The 22,995-nt window shown below is 34.6% G+C and overlaps 1 protein-coding gene across 1 annotated transcript; it reads right to left on the reverse strand.

The window, feature by feature from the left end:
* Nucleotides 1–8,554: 8,554 nt before the first annotated feature.
* On the reverse strand, nucleotides 8,555–10,194 carry LOC105766989 (uncharacterized). Its single transcript, XM_012586523.2, has 4 exons — nucleotides 10,021–10,194; nucleotides 9,635–9,784; nucleotides 9,100–9,526; nucleotides 8,555–8,988 (listed from the first exon to the last, which is right to left on the reverse strand). Exons 1-4 carry the CDS (start codon nucleotides 10,192–10,194, stop codon nucleotides 8,555–8,557), a joined length of 1,185 nt encoding a protein of 394 aa, XP_012441977.2.
* Between the last annotated feature and the right edge of the window lie 12,801 nt (nucleotides 10,195–22,995).

A 22,995-nucleotide genomic window follows, 5' to 3' on the forward strand; every position in this document is an offset into this window, starting at 1 on the left:
TTGGGAAATGTCCATATTTAATTCGTAGAGTTTGGTAATGCTCCATAACACCCTATTCTGGTAATGGATGAGGGTTAGGGGTATTACATAACATGTCATTTAAACTCTTTATCATAATACTTTATTTAAAACATAAACTTTTGTACACTTTAAAATTTAGTCCTTATTTTCACAAATGCAAGTAACTTGGAAATTTCATCACACCATCACTTTTGGTGTAATCACTATATCATCACACTTTATTTATATTCTCTTTTCAACATTCCATTCCACATTTCTTATTTTTTTTTTACTTTACAATTTAGTCATTTTTATACTATTTTCATGTACTAATATAATTTCATTCATTATATTTGCACATTCATAATTAATTCAACTATTTACACCTAGACTAAAACTAAATAAAGTAAAATCCTTAAAGTACACACCTTGTCTCTTTAATCTCTTCACTTTCTTCTCAAATTTTTTCACCTCCAACTCCAATTTCTTACTTCCAAGATGGTATCCTAACTCTCTAGTATCTCTACTTCACTTCTCTTTTTGGGTGGCTATGAAAATTATCAAGGAATTTGTAAGAAAAAGTGGGATTTTATGATAAGGACCAAATTGTAAGAAAATAAAAACCCCTTTATCCTTATATAGCCAACGTGAGATAAATGGAAGGATTTCAAGAATTTTCAACATTCTTCTTCTTCTTCTTTTTTATTTAACCTATTCTGCAACTTTTTTTCAATTGAAAAAAAATAAAATAATTTAGAAAAGAAAAAAAAAACCCTAAGAAACAAAGACCAACCTCGAGTCCAAAAGCAATCAAAAGTAAAACCCTAAGCCCAACTCCTAAAGGAACAAAATGAAATCGTAACACAATTAAAAAACCCTAATCTTAAAATTTCTGCAGCCAGATACTCCGTTTTGGTGCCTCTATGCCTTCTCTTCAAACAGATCATTATTTCGGTACTCCGAAGGATGCCAAATCCTTCTGTATGTTTTCAAAGAATATTACCCCTTCAGATAAGTTTTTTAACTTGCAATTTCCAGATCCTAGCAACAAGATCCCGTGAATCTGAGGTATCTATCTACTCCATTTGATTCATTTACTAGTTCTTATGTACTCTTATGCTCTATTTTCATATCAGCATTCTCTAGTTTTTCCAAACTCACATCAGATTTCGTGGGTGCAAGACAAGACCTATACGCTCCCTACTGTCTCACAATTTCATTCTTCCGTGATGATCTGTACCATAGTATTTGAGGAGTCCAAACCCAGAAAATTCTCATTCCTATCTTTAAGCCCTTCCTTGGCCAAGGTATGCGCTTCTGTATTTGCTTGTCATCCTATATGTTTGAAACGACATGAGACAAAATACTTTTGTAGTCTTTTTTCATCTATAATGTAAGCCTGTAATTCATATTTGTCTTCTTCTTGGTTTTGAAGCTTTTTGATAATAGTTAGAGCATCACCTTCAATTTCAACCTTTAAGAAATCAGATTATGCCCCAAATCTAATCATCTGGACGCAGGCAAGAGCCTCCGCTGCAAATGGTATTGGGATGTGGGTATTGATGAAAATTTTAGATTTTGAAACAGTACCTATCTAGTCTTGAATTATAATTCTAAAGCATGATGTCATACACTGTTTGTCAAATGTAACATCAAAATATATATTCACTAAGGTATCTCTTGGGGAGTTCCAACATTCTTCACATGCTACGCCGACAGGTCTTTTTCCTCTTACTCCTTCAATTTCCCGAATGTAATTTTTGACAAATTGGACTAAATCAGTAGCATGTTGAATTTTTCTTTCATGCACCAGTTTATTAGGCGTCGTCCATAATCCCCAAAAATTACCCATAACTAATCTAATATGTTGGCTTGATTCTTTCTTAAATAGCATCATCACCCATTCTTCAATTTGTAATTGATTTTGCTCTAGGGTCCATCTAATGCCTAATCTGGTCCAAACATCAACAGCAAAAGGCCAATCCCTAAAGGCATGTTTAGAGGTTTCTGAGAATTAGTTCAATTAAGTGTCATTGTTTGAATTTGGATAATGCATACTCATTTTTCTACATAATGTTTTGGTTTTAAACATGTGAAACAGGTTATTTGATTAAATATGAGTAGACGAATTAGAGCCGTTATTTATTACGAGGGTCAAATTTATGACACCAAAATTGAGGTCATTTTTGCATCAACCAAATATACAAAATTAGATTTCAACCAAAGCATAAAATTGCACGAGCTTTAGTAAAAAATTAGAAGGAAAGTGGCGAGTTCAAGCTGGAGAAGAATTTTGAGTTTGAAATATAGATATCTAACATCACTAAACTCTATTAGATATGATATATTTGAGCTCACAGGCGATGTGGAGGCCAATACAATGCTTTATTCGTATTTCTCTAGTGGATCAACTATACCAGAATTATATGTCCAATTTTTCCAGGTCAATGAAGGTGCTCCGAGTTTAACAATAGTTCCAATTAATGACTATCAGGAATAAGAAACAGATAGTTGAACCACGTGGTTGTATGGTGGGTTCATAGCATTGTTACAAAGCTCCTATTAGGAAATGCAAAAATCATCAATGGGAACACATTCATCAATTTCAATCCTCGATTTCAACTTTGGCGCACATTCCATCCAACAGTAGAGGTTAGTTGGTAACTTAAACTTCAACACCCCGGTATGACATTCTGTGAGTGCTTTTGATTTCAACTTTCGAACGCCAATATTCTATGCTAGAAACACTTATACGGGTATGCTAGTAAGTTATATTGTGGGTAATCCAAAAGTTATTTTGGTTTTAATGTAGGGTTTACAAGTTATTACAACCAGCATCGGTGAAGGGACATCCAACCCTGGACATGCAACTGGGTTGATAACAAACAAAGAGCTGAGAATGAAGATGGATCTGAAATCGGTAATGATCCAATTTGAGAGTCCAGGCTAGATGGCTCGAAGATTTCATTATTTTTTGAACTAGAGGTTGTTCCTACAGAACCAGAAGAGAATGGCTCTAATGGTGAAGGCCCAAACAATGCTAGAGGAATCCATCCGGATTTCATGACATATGCACCTCCACCCTACATGGTTAATGTTGACCTTCAAGCTGAAGGTGGTTTAGAATTTTCAAAACTTCCTCATAGAAGACTAGGCCATGTAAGTTCTTCATTAAATGTCAGCTATTTACAAGTTGGAATGGAGTTTTTCTCGAAAGATGCTTTTGTTGTTGTAATGAAGCGGTATAACATAAAGCATGGGGTCAACTTCCTTGTTACAAAATCACGATAAAAAAATTTGAGGCCAAGTGCACAATGCGTGACAACAAATGTCCATGAAAAATCATGACATCTATAAGAAAAAAGACGAGGTTTTGGACAATTAAGAAATATAACACTCCACATACTTGTGTTGTTGTAGGTATGACATAAGATCATCTGAAATTGAATTCTGACCGAATCTTTAACATGATTTTACTTATTTTGAAATACTTGTGTTGTTGCAGGTATGTCATAGGATCATCCTATGGTGAAAGCGAGTCCTAGGATTCCTCATACCAGTTTTGATTTCCAATATTTGTAGCCAGTATGATTACACCATGTCGTGCTACAAGGCATAGGTTGCAAAATAAAAAGCTATGGAAAAGATACATAATGAGTGGGATAAATCATATAATAATTCATAGCAATGGTGTCATGTACTGAATTAGTACGTCCAGGTACCGTAATCAATCTGCAAACAGAACCTGCGTATAATGGTGATCAATTGGTCCAAAGGAAAAGAGTTTTCCATAGTTTTTTTTGGACATTCAAGCAAAGCTTTGAAACATCTTGGTACTGTGAGGCATTAGTCCAAATTGACAACACATTCATATACGGGAGATACAAGTATTGGTTGTTGTTAGCCGTTGCATAGGATGGTAACCGAAAAATCCAGCCAATAGTGATAATTGCCAAAAGTAACATATTTTAGCCTCATTCTTAGTGTATTTTTGGGTGATTATGTGGTATTAATTATGAATTATATACTCATAATCTTTTATATTTATGTTTTGATACTTAATAAAGCACTTGGGAGCAATAGGAGTGAAAAATGAGTAGAAATTAGAATACTAGAGCATTCCGAAAGTTGCACACATACAACAGAGTTTCACACGAGTACACCACACATCCATATGATTCACACGGGCGTGTGGATTTCAGGAACCATGTGTACTAATAGCTTAAAGTTGCAATTTTTAGGATTTTTGACACTACAATAAAGTATAAATAAGGAAATAAAAGAGTAAGGAAGTAACCGTCATAGGATAGTACGAAAATTACTTAAAGAACACCATTGAAGCCAATTTCCAAGAAATTTTCCATCAAGATTCCAGAGTCCAAGCTTATTTCCAATGGAGTCATCACAACTCCCCCATACTTAAACTATTGATCGTCCCTGAGCAATCAAGTCGAAAAGAATCAAGAAGGCTTTCAAGAAATCAAGTTTTAATCAAGAGCTGTTGCATCGTTCATGCTTGGGATGAATTTTTGAAATCAACAGTCCTAGATTTCGGTTTATCAAAGAAAGGAAAATCTGTTAAAAAATCCACACGAATTCAAAATTAATCAAAATTTACGAATGCTTCTTTTGATCAATCCTCACTGAAGGAAGAGAAAATGATTAACACTCACCACTCAATGTGTTTAGGCTAGTATGTTGCTCTTAAATTGAAATCGACAGTAATTAACCACCATAGGTTTGCTTGTCCACCTTATCTATAACATAACACATAAAATTCCATAAATATAATCGAGGCTAAATAAAGGTTGTAATGGGGCCAAGGTACTGTTTGGCGGACGGAAGGAATTTATTTAAATTTTGGAGCTAGTTCTCTTAGGCTAGTATCATCGTTCGGAAGTCATCAATCTCTCTTATTTCTTTCTTCTTCTCTTTTTTTTTCAAGAATGGATTCAATCAGCCTTTCATCGCCTCCATTTTCGTCCCATTTGATTTGGTCGATCCACTTCATTGTGATCACATAATACTTCATTCATTTAGTTTAATAGAAAGGCTGCAACTTACTGATTTTTCCTCAAGAAAATCAGCCCCTAATTTCCAACTAAAAAATCACCCCAAATCGGCCAACATATGTCGAAATTAAGATGAACTTCCAAACTTAATTAGCTAGCCTAAGAAGGTGAGTTGATTCAGGCTTTGGTTCAATTTCTAGGGGTACATAAAAATTGGGAAATTAAGGCTTCAAATTGGCTACTAATTGGAATAATGTCAAGGTCGGCTTTTAAAGATAATTCCTAATGCCTCCTAAATCATATTAATCTAAATCAAATGTATTACTAGACTTAATAAGATCTAAAGCAAGTTCTAGAGTAATTGACAGTCGATAACAAGAATCACACATGAATGAATAATAACCTCTCAAGTTGGCATGGATGTCCCAACTTTACTCTGTAGGCTCAAATTCCTCACAAGGACCACATGATTGATCAATTAAACAGACTAAATTTGATCCATTTCCGATTTTAAATTTTTTTTTTATTTTCTAAACCAAAATCAGTCAATTGAAAACAAAATTTAACCCAACCAATCGGCATACAACAATCATAATCAACTTGAATTCATAAAATAAACCTTCACTCTTTTAATTCAATAATTTCCTCAAGAAATTTAACAAAATTTATTCATAAAATTTGCTAAAAACAAGCATCAAACATGTGATAAAATCAATGAATTGATTCTCCCCCATACTTAATGTTTGCATTGTCCCTAATGAAAAGGAAAATTAAAAATTACTAATGGAAGGAAACAATAATAATGTAAAAGATAAAAGAAAGAAAAAAAAAACTTCCCTGAATAAGTGGGTTGCCTCCCACAAGCGCCTTTGTTTGAAGTCGTTGGCTCGACATCGCAAATCCTCAAGATTAATCTCCTTCAACCAAGCTGCTTGCACCCCTTCAGAAAAATGTTTCAACCTATGACCATTCACCTTAAAAATTTTATTAGTTTTGAGGCTCCTAATTTCGATTTCCCCATGATGATGCACCTCGGTTATTATAAATGGTCCAAGCCACCTTGATTTTAACTTACCAGGAAACAGTTTAAGCTTAGAATTAAATAGCAATACCTTTTCCCCCACCTTAAATTCCTTGCGAATCAACTTTGAGTCACGAAATGCCTTCGACTTACCTTTGTAAATGACTAAATTGTCATATGCCTTTAAGCGCAACTCCTCCAATTCTTGCAACTTCAACTTGTGCTCTTCACCTGCCAAACTATAGTCCAAATTGCATTGCTTAACAGCCCAAAATGACTTATGTTCTAGCTCTACGGGAAGATGACATGCCTTTCCAAAAACAACCCTATAAGGTGACATCCCTATTGGCGTTTTGTAAGCTGTTCGAACAACCCACAATGCTTCATCTAACCTTTGGCTCCAATCTTTCCTATTGGGTTTAACAATTTTCTCTAAAATTCCCTTAATTTCCTTGTTACTACACTCGGCTTGCCCATTGGTTTGAGGGTGATAAGCTGTCGATACTTTGTGGGTGACACCAAATTGTGCAAATAAGGCTCTCAAGGTTCTATTACAGAAATGTGTTCCCTTGTCACTAATTATAGCCCTTGGTACTCCATATCTATTTACAATGTTGGTCTTAAGACATTTCACCACAGTTTTAGCATCATCTGCTCTAGTTGGAAATGCTTCAACCCATTTCGACAAGTAATCAACACACACAAGAATGTATAGATAACCGAAAGAAGAAGGAAAAGGCCCCATTAAAATCAATACCCCATACATCAAATATATCACAAACATAAAAATTATGTAATGGCATTTGATTTCTACTACTTAAGTTGCCGGTTTTTTGACATGAGGCACAATTCTTGCAAAATACGTAGAGTCCTTATGAATGGTCGGCCAAAATAACCCACACTCAAGTACCTTATGAGATGTTCTCTTAGGCCCAAAATGTCCCCCACCTTCTCGAGAATGATAAAAATTAAGCACCGATTCTATCTCACTATCGTCGACACAACGCCTAATTATTTGGTCACTACAAAATCGCCAAAGGTATGGCTCTTCCCATAAGTAAAATCGGGCTTGACTTCTAATTTTTTCTCTCAAATGCCTAGGTGCATTCGTGGGAAACTCTTTAGTCACCATGTAGTTCACTATGTCAGCATACCATGGCAAAAAACTAAACATACTATAAAGTCTCTCATCGGGAAATAAATCGCTCGGCTCATTCCTTAAAACTCCAGTCTCTATCCTACTCAAGTGATCTGCCACAAGGTTCTCTTTACCCTTCTTATCTTTAATTTCTAAGTCTAATTCTTATAACAAAAAAATCCACCTAATCAATCTAGGCTTTGCTTCTTTTTTATGCAACAAATATTTAAGAGCACTATGATCAGAAAATACAACGACTTTGACTCCTAACAAATATGCTCTAAATTTTTCTAAGGCAAAGACTATGGCATAAAATTCTTTCTCGGTTGTGGTGTAATTGCACTGAGTTGGGTTCAATAGCTCACTAGCACACCTAATAATATAAGACTCCTTACCATTTATTTGTCCTAATGCCGCACCAACAGCCTTATCACTAGCGTCACATAAAATCTCGAAGGGTAGTGCATAATTTGGTCCTTGAATGATTGGTGTCGTGATCAACTTTTTTTTCAATTTATCAAAAGATTTCTTACAATTCTCATTAAATTTGAATGTGACATCCTTACCTAGCAATGCACATAAAGATGAATATATTTGTGAAAAATTCTTGATGAACCGACGGTAAAAACCTACATGCCCCAAGAAGGATCGAATTCCTTTCACAGTACTTGGATAAGGTAAGTTCTTAATCACCTCAACTTTAGCTTGGTCGACTTCTAATCCTCTCGCTGAGACGACATGCCCCAATACCACACCTTTCTCAACCATAAGATGACATTTGTCAAAATTCAATATCAGATTAGTCGCAATGCAACGCCTAAGCACCAACACAAGATGATGCAAACACTGATCAAATGAATCACCATAAACAGTAAAGTCATCCATAAACACTTCCATTAAATATGAAATAAAATCTGAAAAAATACTCGTTATACCTCGTTGGAACATGGCTGGTGCATTGCACAATCCGAAAGGCATTCTCTTGTAGGCATAAGTTCCAAATGGGCAAGTGAAAGTGGTCTTCTCTTGATCCTCAGGTGCGATGGGTACCTGTAAATAACCTGAATAGCCATCTAAGAAACAAAAATGTGAGTGACCAGCTAGCCTTTCCAACATTTGATCCATGAATGGAAGAGGGTAGTGGTCTTTTTTAGTGGCTTTGTTCAGCTTCCTATAGTCTATACAAACCCGCCAACCATTCTGCACTCTCGTAGGAATTCCTAACACTTCTTCGTTGGTGACTATTATGGTTCCTCCTTTCTTAGGGACAACATGAATCGGACTTACCCATTTTGAATCAGCTATGGGATAAATAACATCAGCTTCTAACCATTTTAAAATTTCAGTTTTAACCACCTCCATCATTGGTGGATTCAATCGGTGTTAGGGGTCTCTTTTAGGAACTGAGTTTGGTTCTAAGGCTATCTTGTGACTGCATAAAGTCATACTAAGTCCCCTAATATTGGCTAGTGTCCAACCGAAGGCTTCTCTATGTTTCCTAAGAACTCTAAGTAGCTTGGATTCTTGGATTTCGGTTAAGGCATTCGGCACTACTAATGGCAAAGTTTGATTTGCACCTAAAAAGATGTACTTTAAATTTTTGAGCAGCTCTTTTAACTCTAATTTAGGTGGTGAAATCAGTGAAGGAACTTGCTTATCAGTCACCGTAAGGCTAGGGAGGATCGGCTTAAAGCATGTCAATTTAGGCGAGTCTAATGCACAAACCGAATTAATTAAAGAATCAGAAATGATAAATTCATGCTCATCGACATCAAAAATGCTTTTAGCTAGAACACTTTTTAACTCATCATCCTCCCCTAATTCATAAAAATTTTAAACAAAATTATCAATTACATCAAGGGTAAACACAGAATTAATATCAGTAGGGTATCGCATAGCATCAAATATATTAAATTTTATTATCTCACCATCAAATTCCATAGTTAAATTCCCTTTATGTACATTAATTTTCGTTCTAGCGGTCTTAAGGAAAGGTCTCCCTAAAAGTAAGGGTACATCAATCGAATTATCATTAGGTCCCATGTCTAAAACATAGAAATCAGCTGGAAAGACTAACTCATTTACTTGTACTAAAACATCTTCTAAGACGCCATCAGGGTAGGCATTACTTCTATCCGCAAGTTGAATTATCAGTCCTGTTTCTTTTAATAAACCTAATTGTACTCTGTCGTAGATACTTCTAGGCATGACATTTATAGAAGCTCCTAAATCAAGCATAGCTCTATCAAGTTTAAGGTCTTCTATTTTACAAGGTATCAAAAAAATTCCCGGATCTTTGCATTTAGGTGGGAGTTTCTTTTGAAATATCACAGATACATTTTCGCCTAAGCTAATCTTCTCATTTCCAATTAATTTCCTTTTAGATGTGCATAATTATTTCAAAAACTTAGCATATCGAGGAACTTGTTTAATTGCATCAATTAATGGAATATTAACTTGTACCTTGCGGAAAGTCTCCAGAATTTCAGCATTGACGTCGTCTGACTTTTCCTTCCTCAAGCACTGTGGAAACGGAGCTCTCGGTGCACAAGATCGCTGCTGGTCATTAGCATTCGAATGTTTTTCCTCGTGAGGATCGAACCCTTGCGTTTTCTGTTCAGAACTTGCTACCTCACGCGAAATAGTGGGCTACTGTAAGTGCGATTTTTCTGTCTCCCTTGGGGCTGTTCTCGACAGTTGTGAATCGGCCTTTGGCATGACTAAATTCTCCTCTGTTCTATCATTGAATCGGACTTTTTGCACCTCAGTCTCACTCTCTTCATCGCTGTTTTGAACTTTTTTCAATATAGGTCTTAATTCCTTCCCGCTTCGCAAAGTTACGGACTAACATTATCCCTTGGATTCGCCACTGGCTGAGATGGCAATCGGTTATTAACTTGTGCTTGTAAATTCCCAAGGTTAACATCGGTTGATGAGGCTCTAGTTTGCAATTGCTTCACGGCTGATTCTAAAGCTGGGAATCTTTCGTCTGTTTCCTTCTTTTGGTTGGTCATCATCTTCATCTTGTTCAAGCATGGTATGGGTCTTAGTTTCGGCACTAAGGTTTTGATGGGGTTGTTGTGACACATTATATGGTCGGGAATTTTGCTGCTCCAATCTCGGGGTTGTGGCTCAGTTTTGATATCTAAAATTAGGGTGGTCTCTCTATCCCTCGTTATAAGTAGCTGAGTATGGGTCATACCTTCTCTGATTTGGAAAAACGACATTAGCTTCTCCTTCCTGTAATGTCGAACACATATCTGTGGTATGTCCTTCCAAACAAAAAATGCCACATAGTGAAGCTTTCGAATTACTTCGAGTCATCAACTTGCTTACCATAGCTGTTAAATTAGCTAATTGAGCTTCCATCATGCTCGATTGACCCTCATCCATTCGTTTACCCAAGTCGGACCTCCTGAGACCGAATTGCTGTGTATTTTATGCCATGTTAGCTATCAAATTTCGAGCTTGCTCAGGTGTTTTATCAACCAGTACACCTCCACTCGCTGCATCAATCATTCCTCGATCTTGTGGCGTCAACCCCTCATAAAAGTATTGCACTAAAAACTGCTCACTAATCTGATGCTGCGGATAGCTCGCACGTAACCGTTTAAATCTTTCCCAATACTCATATAATGATTCACCTACCAACTGCTTAATTCCACAAATTTCTTTCCTAATTGACCCTATCCTTGATGCCGGAAAGAACTTCTCAAGAAAAGCTTTATGTAACCCTGTCCAAGTCGTGAATGAACCCGGCGACATATAATATAACCAATCCTTTGCCAAACCTTGTAATAAGAAAGGGAAGGCTCGGGGCTTGATTTGTTCTTCTTCAATGCTATCTGGCTGCATAGTTAAACAAGTAATTATAAATTCATTAATATGTCGGTAAGGGTTCTCACCTGGTAATCCATTGAATTTTGGCAACAAATTCAGAAATCCAGAATTGAGTTTTAATGGCCTATCAAGGGCGGGATAAGTAATAGATGGTGGTTGTGCGGCCAATTGCTTCAAAGTCTGGTTGGCCATGTTGATGTCCTCTAAACCATTAGGCTCAACGTGAAGGTTGTGAGATTCAGCTTGCTGATCGATGATGTTAACAGGGAACTTCCATGTTCGCCGTCCGCTCCTTAATAACATATACTAAAAGAATTAATCTATATGCATAAACAAAAACAAGGAAACAAAATAAGTTCTGAAAATCAAATAGATTTGACTATGTCGCTTCCCCGGCAACGGCGCCAAAATTTGGTAGCTGTCGTTATAACCCTAAAATTTAAATCCATTATTCAACCAACATTAACTGGTAATATAGGGTGAACAAGGAATCGACCCACGAAGAAGCTCACGTAAAATCTATTTGAAGGAAGTTAAAATGCATGCAAGACAGAAAAATGGGGGGGTTTATGCTTCTACGTTTGTAAATAAAAATAATCTAAAGTATCGAGCAAGTTTAGACTAAATTATGAATGCTGAAATATTATCAAAATAAAGAGAAAGAATGCTTAGTTATTGACTCCTTAATCTGCCAAGCACAAGTTCTCTGCGAGCTTAAATCATCCTAGTAGACTAATTCGGTAGCAAGGCTGAAAAATCACTTACGAAGCGACTTCCTATCCCCAGAAAATTTTATTCAATTAGAGAACATTCATAATTGGAGACATATCTTTAATTATCTCTTAGTTGATTAATTAAAGGTGCATTAAATATTTTAGAGACTTCACCTAGCATTAACCAAAGAAAATCCTCCAGCGGTTTCTAAAATTAAATCCGAAGTTGTTTTAATTAGCTGTAGGCCAATTAATCATCACCAATTCTAAGTGTAATTAAGAAATTCGATTACTCAATTTGCACTCAAATGATTATAAGAAAATTCATAAATTAAATAGGTGATCAATCCAATTGATTTAGAAAAAATTCCTTCAGCGTTAAAACAAACAATTCAGGAATGCCGAATTTTGAATTTAAAACAAAATAAATCTTCAAATCCCTTGTGCTCGGTTTCATAAGTGTCTAACTAAGCTTAAGTAAATTAGCCACTCATAGCAAGTAAAACAAGACAAAAATCAATTGTAAACATCATGAATTACAAATTGAATTTTGGAAAAGAAAACTTCTCAAATTGTCGAGCTTCCCTCATCTCGACTAGCTGAAATTTTGGCCTACTATTCCAGCTGCTTGTTCGGCCCTTGCTGGTGCAATTAGAGAACTTTTTTTTTTTGCTTGGGTGCCACGCCCCTTTGCTATATATTTCTCTATTTTTTGACTCCCCTTTTAAAGCTGCTGACCGCTTCTTTTTATGGAAAAACTAACAACCTCCAGCAAATTCAAAAATTGAAATCTGATCTGCTCCCTTTTCTTATCCCGTCGCACAAAAATAGCTCCAGCTCACTAGAGTTTCACTTCAATTTTACTTCTCAAGGCTGAAACAGGGTCCCCTTGATTTAATTAGAGTCGGTCACCACTCTAAAAAGAAGAAATTAAATAATTCCCCTGCTTGTTTTGTCGCACATTCAGCCTGCTACACCTCTAATTGGACCAACTTCCTTCATGAAAATTAGATTCCAAATTGAGCTCATTCGACATCCAAATGTCCCTAACCTGCGCATGGCTTAAAATTAACATTAAATTGTTGATTTGGAGCGAAAATAAATTATTTCAGCATGAGATATACTTAATGTAATTTAGGCTGAATTATAATTCAATTGATCAAAGATTAATCAAAAATTTAGATAATTTAATTTAATAAGTTAAGCTCAAAATTGAACTTAACAGTTATCATGAATTTCTTTTATTTAGTGGTTATATTGTATTTTTGGTGTTTATTCTTGCAAGTATGAACTAATTCTCTTAATACCTAGGGGAGATAAACCCTGGATGGATTCTATTGTTTGATTTCTATTTTTATACAATAAAACCTTAGTCTCATTGTTTTCAATTATAAATTTTTAATTATTCTTGGGTTAATAATTTTAGAGTGTTAATCCATATTTGATGTGCATAAGTCTGAGGTTGAATAGACCCTTATTGTGATTAGATCTTGCATAATTGAATGGAGTTGCATGCAGTCCTAGAAATATGACAACATAAATCTACTAGATTAGAGTCAAATCTAATAGGGGGATCCATAGAGCGAATTAATGCAATAATAGGGGTTCTAATTAGAAAGAAATTTTAACCAATCAACCTAGAGTTAGTTTCTCTTATGCTTAAAAGAGATATTAGCACAAATTAGGAATTTCTACGGATCAAAGAGCTAAGAAAATAAATTGCATAAATTAGATTAAGAACTATAGATGAAATCTAGGTAGATTCGTACCTAGGTATTGTTTTGTCACTTGGTTGATATTTGACTATTTTTGTGTTTTATTAGTGCATTCATTAGTTAATTTAAATAGTTTATTTTAAATTTTAATCAACCCTTTGAATTGTTAGGTTAAATAGGTAAGTGATAATTACTAGTAATTGTAGTCTTCGAGGGAACAATATTTGTGCTCACCATAGCTAGACTATTAATTGATTGGTGCACTTGCCTTAATCAATTTATTAGTTAGTTTAGTGGACATAAAGTTTTTGGCGTCGTTGCCAAAGACTAAAATATTAAGAAATTCTTATTTCTGTTAATTTAACCATTATTTTATTTTATGTTATTTTGTTTTTAGTTTAATTTTGATATAATGATTCACTTTTATTTGGTTTTTGATAGGTTCTTTTGGTTTATGACTAGAGAAAACCTAGTGGAACCAATGATTTTTTATAGTGAGATTGAAAGAACTACTCGCAGAAATCGAAGAGAGGTTAGAGAAGAAGCAATGTAATACCCCCTACCCGTATTCGTTGCCGAAATAGAGTATAAGGCATTACCAGATTTTACCAAATTTTTTTTCAAGATAGATTTATCATATTCATAAGATAATTTCATCACATACCAAAACCAAAATTTGTTAGCCATACCAATGGCTAACCATACATTCATTTCACATTAACATCTAATTTACTAGCTTATACATGCCATTGATTTCCAAAATAAAGTTCCTTTATGTACCGAGATCTCGAGATTGATAGTGTGATGTGTCTCCGACCAAATCCGACCTCCGAGCTCTTAACTCTACAAACAGGGGAAAAAGAAACAGGATAAGCACTTTGTTCTTAGTAAGTTCATGCAACAGGAATTATACTTACCATACTTATACATCCATCATTTAATAACGCAAGCACACATCCAATTCACATAAACATATACCTATCACATACAAACTCAACCTCATACTAATTCATTACAAAGATAAATGATTGATGAGCTCATCAATTCCATGATTTTCATTTCCTTGTTATTTTTCCATATTTATCCCGTTGAACTACTTGGAATTTCGGTGGATATTCAAGGGTACACCTAAGTGTACAAACCGGTCCGTCAATTCATATTCATGTGCGCACATTTCCATTTCGAGAGCACACTCCATGAACCTCATCCTTACAATGGATTACTAGTCCAGCTAAATCCTCAGAATATAAACTCATAGAGTATTGTCGGGATTACCACCAAAGCTAAATCCCTTGCAACGACAATTACTCTAATGAGCTTGGATCTGAATTACCACCCAAAGCTAAATTCAGACCTAATTCGGATTACCCGTCCGGCTAAATCCATTTTCCACATATTCTTCAGAGGGCTATATCAGATAGGATCACCCGTCCGGCTAGATCCTTTTACCGTCAATTCTTTTCAGAGATCCATCAATTTTCCTTTCATTCAACCGGATTTATTTCTCTTTCATCCGAATATCAATACTTCATCGCTTATCATACAATAAACATCCAAATCATATTCACATCATTAACAAACATTTCAAGCATTTATGAATATAATTCAAGTTACACGAACTTACCTCGACAATTGTTCGTAAACAAAAATCTACTAATCCTGAACTTTTTCTTTTCCTCGATCTTGCTTCGTATTTGAATTTTCTGGATCTAAATAAATAAATTTAATCATTAATCTAATACATTTCATGTTCATATGTAACTTTCTCTACAATTCCATTATTATTTATAGTGCATTCAAAGCTGCCTCACTGAGTCACAGTCACTAAATTATTTATAGCTTGAGCTACAGAACTCCAAATTAAGATCCGTTAATTTTCCCTGAAACTATACTCACATATCTTCTTACCATAAAAATTTCATAATTTTTTGTTTAGCCAATAAGTACAGTTTATTCTTTAAAGTTTCCCCTGTTTCACTATATGACAGTTCTGACCCCTCTTCACTAAAAATTAATTATCTCACTGTATAGAATTAGAATGATGCTTCCCTTTATTTCTTAAAAAATAGACTTATTAAGGATTCTAATAATATAAATTATAACTCATAATCATTTTTGTACAATTTTAATGATTTTCCAAAGTCAGAACAGGGGAACCCGAATTCTTTCTGACATTGTCTCACAAAATCTATTATATCTCATGATTTACAATTCCATTGCTTACACCGTTTCTTTTATAAGAAACTAGACTCAATAAGATTTAATTTCATATTTTATTCATCCTCTAATTCGATCTCTACAATTTTTGGTGATTTTTCAAAGTTAGAGTACTGCTGCTGTCCAAAGCTGTTTTAGTGCATGGTGTTAATTACCATTTTTCCCTTAAACTTTCAACAATGATAATTTCGTCCCTGCTCAATTAACCTCTCAATTGAGCTAATTTTTCTCAATCAACACTTTATTATATCACTTTAAACTACCTTATAACCTTTGGAAATCAGAATTTCAGCACTAAACTTTAATTCCAAACTTTTTCACAATTAGGTCCTACAAATCAATTTCTATTGGAATTACCTAATAAAATCATCTCATAAACAAATTAAAGCATCAATTTCATCCTATTTCCTCATAAACTTCCAGCACATATTTATATCAACTTTCAATATCATTCATAAAATCAAAAACTAATGAATTTAGAAACACAAAATTACAAGAAAAGGCAAGAATTAACTCACTTGGTGCAAAAATTATGAAAACCAGCTTGAAGAAACCCTTAGGACGTTTTTGTCTGATGAGAGTGCAGAAAATAAAGAGAAGTCTAGATAATTCCACTTTAGTCCTAACTTTTAAAGCAAATTTTGTAATATTCCAATTTTACCCTTATTTCTTCAATTCTCCGATTTTCTCAACAGATGCCGCCCAAAATATCTCCTTTTGGGGTTATTTGCAATTTATGTCCCTCCTCGTTTCACAATTGAGCTATTTAATCCCTCTAGTAACTTTTACACCTTTTTCAATTTAGTCCTTTTACTTAATTGACTATCTAACATTAAAATTTTCTAACTAAATTTTAATACCATATTACTAACACTTCATAAATATTTATAAAAATATTTTTGACTCGGTTTTATGAGATCGAAGTCTCGATATCTTATTTTTGTACCTAATTTCTTCAATAATTTCTTTTTCTAACTAACCGCTTAATCAGTAAAATTTTTCTATCGATATTTTCATACGATTTTTTCCTATCATATCAATATTCATGCAAAAATATTAAAATAAATTTCTCTTTAAATTGGATTTGTGGTTACGAAACCACTATTCCGATAATTTTGAATTTGGGCCATTACAAGCAAGGCAAGATCAACATCAAATTTTCATAGATAATCAAGAGATAGGAGACATTATTGAATAAATGGATCCTCTGCCATTGACTATGTATGATTACGCCAAGCCAACTCTGACTGGGGCTGAGTCTAGTATCATTAGATCGACTATTGTTGCAAATAATTTTGAGATCAAGAAGAATACAATTCAAATGGTGCAGTAGTATGTTCAGTTTGATGGGTTTCAAGATAAAGATTCAAATGTATATCTAGCAAATTTCTTAGAGATATGTGATACTTTCAAGATTAATGGTGCTTTTGATGATGCCATATACTTGAGTTTGTTCCCATTTTCTTTAAGGAATAAAGTGAAGTAGTGGTTGAATTCACTTCCACGGGGTTCTATCACTACTTGGGCTCAAATGAAAGAGAAGTTCTTATTGAAGTATTTTTCACCAGCCAAAATAACTAAGTTGAGGAATGATATTTCTTCTTTTGCCCAATTTAAGCTTGAAACTAGTGTGAATCTCTCAACTAGGAAAATGGTTGATGCAATAGCTGGGGGAACACTGAATAATAAAACATCTGAAGCGGCTCAAGAGTTTAATTAGGAGATGACAGTAAATAATTATCAGGGGCAAGTTACGATAGTGAAGCCTACCAAGGAACTGGTGTTTATGATGTAGATGTAGTTACTACGTTGGCAAGTCAGGTTGAAGCCCTTGGCGAGAAATAGATGGTTTGAGTTTTAGGAAGCATGTGACTCCTGTGATGCAATCTAATGTGACTGGAGCGGGTATGATTTGTTAGGAATGCTTACCTTTGAAGTCTAACATGGAAAATGAGCAAGTCGAGTTTATGGGTAATAATTTCAGAACTCAGAATAACCCTTATAACAATAATTATAACCCAAGATGGAGGAATCATCCAAGCTTCTCTTTGGTTGGTCAAGGGAATTAAAGATTATAACCCCTTCCAAGCTTTCAGCAGCCTTCCCAGCAAGAGAATAAGCCAAATCTTGAAGAGATGTTGGTTAAATTCATTTCAGTTTTCGAAACTATATTTCAGAACACTGAATCAGATTTAAGGAATCAACAAACATCTATTCAGGGTTTCGAGAATCAGATTGGTCAACTTGCTAAATTGGTTTCAGAGAGACTACAAGGTAGTTACTCGGTAGCATTGAAACCAACCCAAAAGAGCAAGTCAACAAAATTACTTTAAGAAGTGGAAAGGTGTTAACGAGCCTGAAGAGAAGCTAAAACAAGAAGTTGTTGAGAAAGATGATGGGGTTGATGATAGCAAGAAAGAGCAAAAAGTCAGTGCTTAGAGAATACAAGCACCAATCCCATACCAAGCAAAGTTGAAGAAAGACCGTATGGATGATCAATTTGGTAAATTTCTTGAAATTTTTAAATAACAACATATTAACTTACCTTCGTTGAAACTTTTTCGCAGATTCTCAAGTATGAAAAATTATTAAAGGAGCTTTTGACAAATAAAAGGAAGTTAGAGGAGTTGTCCACTGTGGAGCTTAATGAGGAATGTTTAGCCATTATCCATAACAAGCTACATGCCAAGCTTAAGGATCCAGAGATTTTCGCTATCCCTTGTTTTATTGGTAGTTTATCTATTGAGAAAGCTTTAGTTGATTTAAGTGCTAGCATCAATTTAATGCCTTATAAAATGTTTAAACAACTTGGTCTAAGGGAACTAAAACCTACTAGGATGAGCATTCAACTAGTTGACAAATCAATTAAGTATCCTAAGGGTATTGTTGAGGATATGCTTGTTAAAGTAGATAAATTTATATTCCCTGTTGACTTTGTGATACTGGACATGGGTGAGGACGTTGAGGTACCTTTGATTTTAGGCAGACCCTTTTTAGCCACTACTAGAGTTGTTATTGATGTTGGTAATGGTAAACTTGTGCTAAAGGTAGGTGATGAAGAGGTTACTCTTCAAACATGTGATGTTATCCGAGTATCTAGTGAGTAAGATGATACTTGTTATTTTGTTGATTCTATTGATCATGTAGCTCAACATTCTTTACAACAAATTACTCATAAAGACACGTCAGAACTGTATCTTGTTCAAGGTGATAGATGCTATAGGACAAATGAAAAGAGAACGTTGTAGCTCGATGAGTTAGATGAATGACGATAAAATGCTTATGAAAACTTAACAATATACAAGGAAGTGACAAAGCAACACCATGATACTCATTTAAAAAGGACAAAGCAATTCATAGTTGGAGATAAAGTGTTGTTATACAATTCAGGGTTATAAATGTTCCATGGAAAGCTTAAGCTAAGATGGTCGAGCCCACTTGTGGTAAAACACATGTTTCCATCTAGACAAATTGAGGTAACACATCCTAAATATGACACATTTAAGGTAAATGATCACCGTCTCAAACTCTATCTTGGTAGTGATGTTGATAATGAAAAAGAGGAGTTCCAACTCCAAGATCTCGATTGATCATGTTTTCCATAGGGAAGTCAAGCTTAAACATGCGCTTCTTGGGAGTCAACCTGAGTATTTATCTTTTATTTTATTTTATTTATTACATGTGCTACATATTTTAATTTTATGTTGATTTTCTTTTTCTTCATTTTAGTTCTTTATGTTAAAAAAAATGAGGTTACTTGAACCACATGGGCTGGAGACATGACCATGTGACCCACACAGGCTGACGACACAGTCGTGTGAATACTGGAGCATAATTTTATCTTAGCAAAAACCATATGGGCTGAAGACATGGATGTGTGATCCACACGGGCCAACGACATGGCCATGTGGAGACTAGGGACCATTTCTTTCCTTCACTAGATCCTTTTTCATTTTTCTTTTTATTTAGCTTTCTTTTTACCTTTTTATTTTATTTTGATTTCTTTTGATTGTTGCAAGGATAACTTCACTTAACTTCGAATCTATAATGCTTCAAGATTTCACACTCTCCATCCATTCATCCCAATTTAAGGCAATTTCAGTTCTTTCCTTATTTTATTATTTTATTTTGTATATTGTGTTTACCTTTGTTCGTACATTAAGAGAAATGTACATATTAAGTGTGGAGAGGATTTTATACTTTCATTCAACTTAATCCTTAAATTATTGCATGTTTTCTTAAGCAATTTTCTTAATTTTTGCATGAGAGTTATCTTTTCTAAACCTATATATTTTTTGTTACTTCGCTTTGTGATAATTTGTACATTTTTATGCATTTTTATTTATACTTTAATGCACAAGAGAGTCAAACATGATAAGCTATTTTTAGAAAAATTATTTTAGGATTTCTCCTTGAATTTTATAACTTTCTTGAATTATAACTTTATAAGTTTTGACATCAAAACCATAACTTTGTGAGCTTTTAAGCCTTTAGAGCATCCATCCTTTTATGCTCATGTTATTTTTTGGTTTTGAATGTGTCTGTTATTCTAGAACTTGCTTTTGTCATGTATGTCAAGTCTTTGTAATTCAATATTTTATTCTTTTGGTTTGGTAACTCAACAATTTTGGTTTGGTAACTCAACAATTCAACTCTCGACTGTAATCACCTTGTATACCTTTCCATACCCTTAACCTTAGCTCCATTACAACCTTTGTAAAGACCTCTTGATATTTGTGTCATCTCATATTTGTAGTGGTGGGGATTTGATTCTTAAGCAAGCTTATGGTAATAACATTCCTCGTTTGACTACTGAGTGCATATTAATTAATTAGCATTTAAACACTTTGAGTGTTTTAAGTGAATCTTAAGGAGGATGTTAAACCTTGTTGAGTTTATATTTCAAGTAATTATTAAGGTAGAGGAGACTCTTATGTTTTATGCATTAACATTTTTTCTTGGATTGCTTATGTTAAATCTTTAATGCATGATAATCTATTAATTATCTTAAGACATTAATTATTAATACAATATAAATTAAAATTTAACAAAGTAAATGATACATGAAAATAATTTAAAAAATTCATCAACGTCGCTGACCCGAATGTGTGCCACAACCCGGTGGTTGTCGGTTGCGAGGAGAATTTCTTTGTAGTTGGGGTTTAAGCTCCTCATTTTCTTCATCTTTACCTCCACCTCCATCTTCATCTTCATCTTGTTCCTCCATGCTTGAGTGTCATGTCGTCCTAGGTTCCTATTGTATATTGTCCCTCATATTAACAAGTGGTTGTGAAGATGATCCACCTCAATAGAATAGTGATGCTAGGGGTATTTGCGACACTATCAGTGGATAAGTGTATGGTGTTGCATAACTCGATTATGGATAGAATGTTGGAAATATCGACAATGGCGGACACATCGGTGTTGTTGTCGACATTGGCATGTAATATGGTCCTCGGGATGGAGGTGGTGCAAAAAATATACCTAAAGAAGGTGTTAATGCATGATATGATGGTGTATAATGTGGTGCTTGTGTTAAAAAAAATGGGGTTAGTGAAAGCACCAGAAAAATATGGACCATACCAACTGGGAGGTTGTGCACCCATTGGTGCCTCATGTGGGGTTGGAGCTAATGATGACTCGAGACATGTACTCTCAACCTAAGATTCATGTGGGGTCTACTTGGCCTCCTACAACCACGTTGCCTACTTCTTTCCTCCTCCGATAGTAGATATGGCTTACCGTAAAGTTTAAACCATCTCATGTAATCCGAAGAGGTTGTCAAATCTGGTGGGAGAATTGGTTCGTGCATAGGTATGAAATCGTACCTATGCTTTCAAATGTAAATATATTTGGCATAAAATTTACGCCAATCTTTATCGATTCTCCCCTACAAGTCGATCTTGTGCAGTTCATTGAGCTTCTAGGGTGACAACGGCATACTTTACCTAAACTCAAATTGATGCACCACTTGATTGTATTTGTGCATCTCAACCGTTGAAAAATTATTAATGGCACATTGACGTGCCAGATATTACAATTCGCCAAAAATTCAACCGAGATGCACTCTTGAATTCTCGGATCAATGTATGACATCCAATCAAACTACACTACGAAATTATAAATTTTATTATGTACCTAATATTAAATTTCAAATGCTTATGTAAATATTATATAATTTAAAATTTCAATAACTAACCTTATCTTCCGATCGTTGATCTAACAATAGCCGGATATCTTCGAGCTCATCCGATATACCCATATGACTTACGTCATTATTCTATCTATTCAAATAATATGTTATTTAAAAAATATAATAATGAAAAAATATTATGATAACTATATTATCAAATGAATTTTACCTTATTACGAATGAGAATACATAAGGTACGTTTACTTGGGGATGTAAAAATGGTAGCCGATACCATGCCCATGACTAAAGAAGGAGTATGGAACCACCGATTTTAATTTTTTGTGGTTCCATCGCCCAACACATCTCTTGGTATAATATCACCAACATAATTGATCCCAAACTGAGTCGCCTCGCTTCTTTCAAGTCGACTAGTTGTAGTAGCCACCTTAAATGTACTAGATTTCGAGATTTATCTGGCATTAGAAGACCCCCAATTAACCTCAGGATGAATGCTCGCGTGTATTGTTCGCTTTCAATGGCAATAGTGGAGAGGCCAATATAATTGAAATTGTCTTCTAGCCATTTCATCTATATCCAGCTACCATTAAACTTGTCTAACACACTGCCTAATAGTTGCTTGCAAATTGTGCTCCAATTTCAATGCCCATTAACCCCATAACGACTACCACATTCGTCGGTAAACCAAGTTGTAAAGTGACATCATCGAGTGTAATTGTACACTCACCGCACGGAAGATGGCTGTGTCTCGGGTCTCCATCTTTCCACCAAAGTGTTGATAAGTGTGGGATCCAATTTAGTCCCACAAAGCATATGAGACACGTACAAGATGCAGCCTCTTGCAAGTGTTATTCAATAACATGTGATACCCTCGCACTTAAATTATATATGTACGTCTCTATAATTCGATCTTCGGTCTAATTATATAAGCATAAAAAAGTTATAAAATTAATAATGTTAATCCCCTTGTCTGACATTTAGAGCAATACACAATTAAAAAGGATAAAATGATCTATTATTGTCCTTTTATTCTAACAACAATAACAAGTTAACATAGTCTAAGTGGATGAGCCATTGGGTTATGCTATAAGAGTGAACAATCTAATTTAAATAACTAGGCGGTTGAGCTTATTATAGAGTCGAGATTTTTTAGATTACAAAGATGTCAGTGGATTAAAATAAAATTAT

Source organism: Gossypium raimondii, chromosome 5 (genome assembly GCF_025698545.1).
Source record: "Gossypium raimondii isolate GPD5lz chromosome 5, ASM2569854v1, whole genome shotgun sequence".
In the NCBI taxonomy this organism is placed as follows: domain Eukaryota; kingdom Viridiplantae; phylum Streptophyta; class Magnoliopsida; order Malvales; family Malvaceae; genus Gossypium; species Gossypium raimondii.

Bases quoted from the DNA above. Each gene is read 5' to 3' on its own strand.
- LOC105766989 (XM_012586523.2), bottom strand. From the start codon at position 10,194: ATGAAGATGATGACCAACCAAAAGAAGGAAACAGACGAAAGATTCCCA. The intron at 9,785-10,020 runs GTTAGTCCGTAA...AGTTCTGAACAG, and splicing joins TGGCGAATCCAAGGGATAAT to AAAACGCAAGGGTTCGATCC. The intron at 9,527-9,634 runs GTACAAGTTAAT...GGAAATGAGAAG, and splicing joins TTCTGGAGACTTTCCGCAAG to ATTAGCTTAGGCGAAAATGT.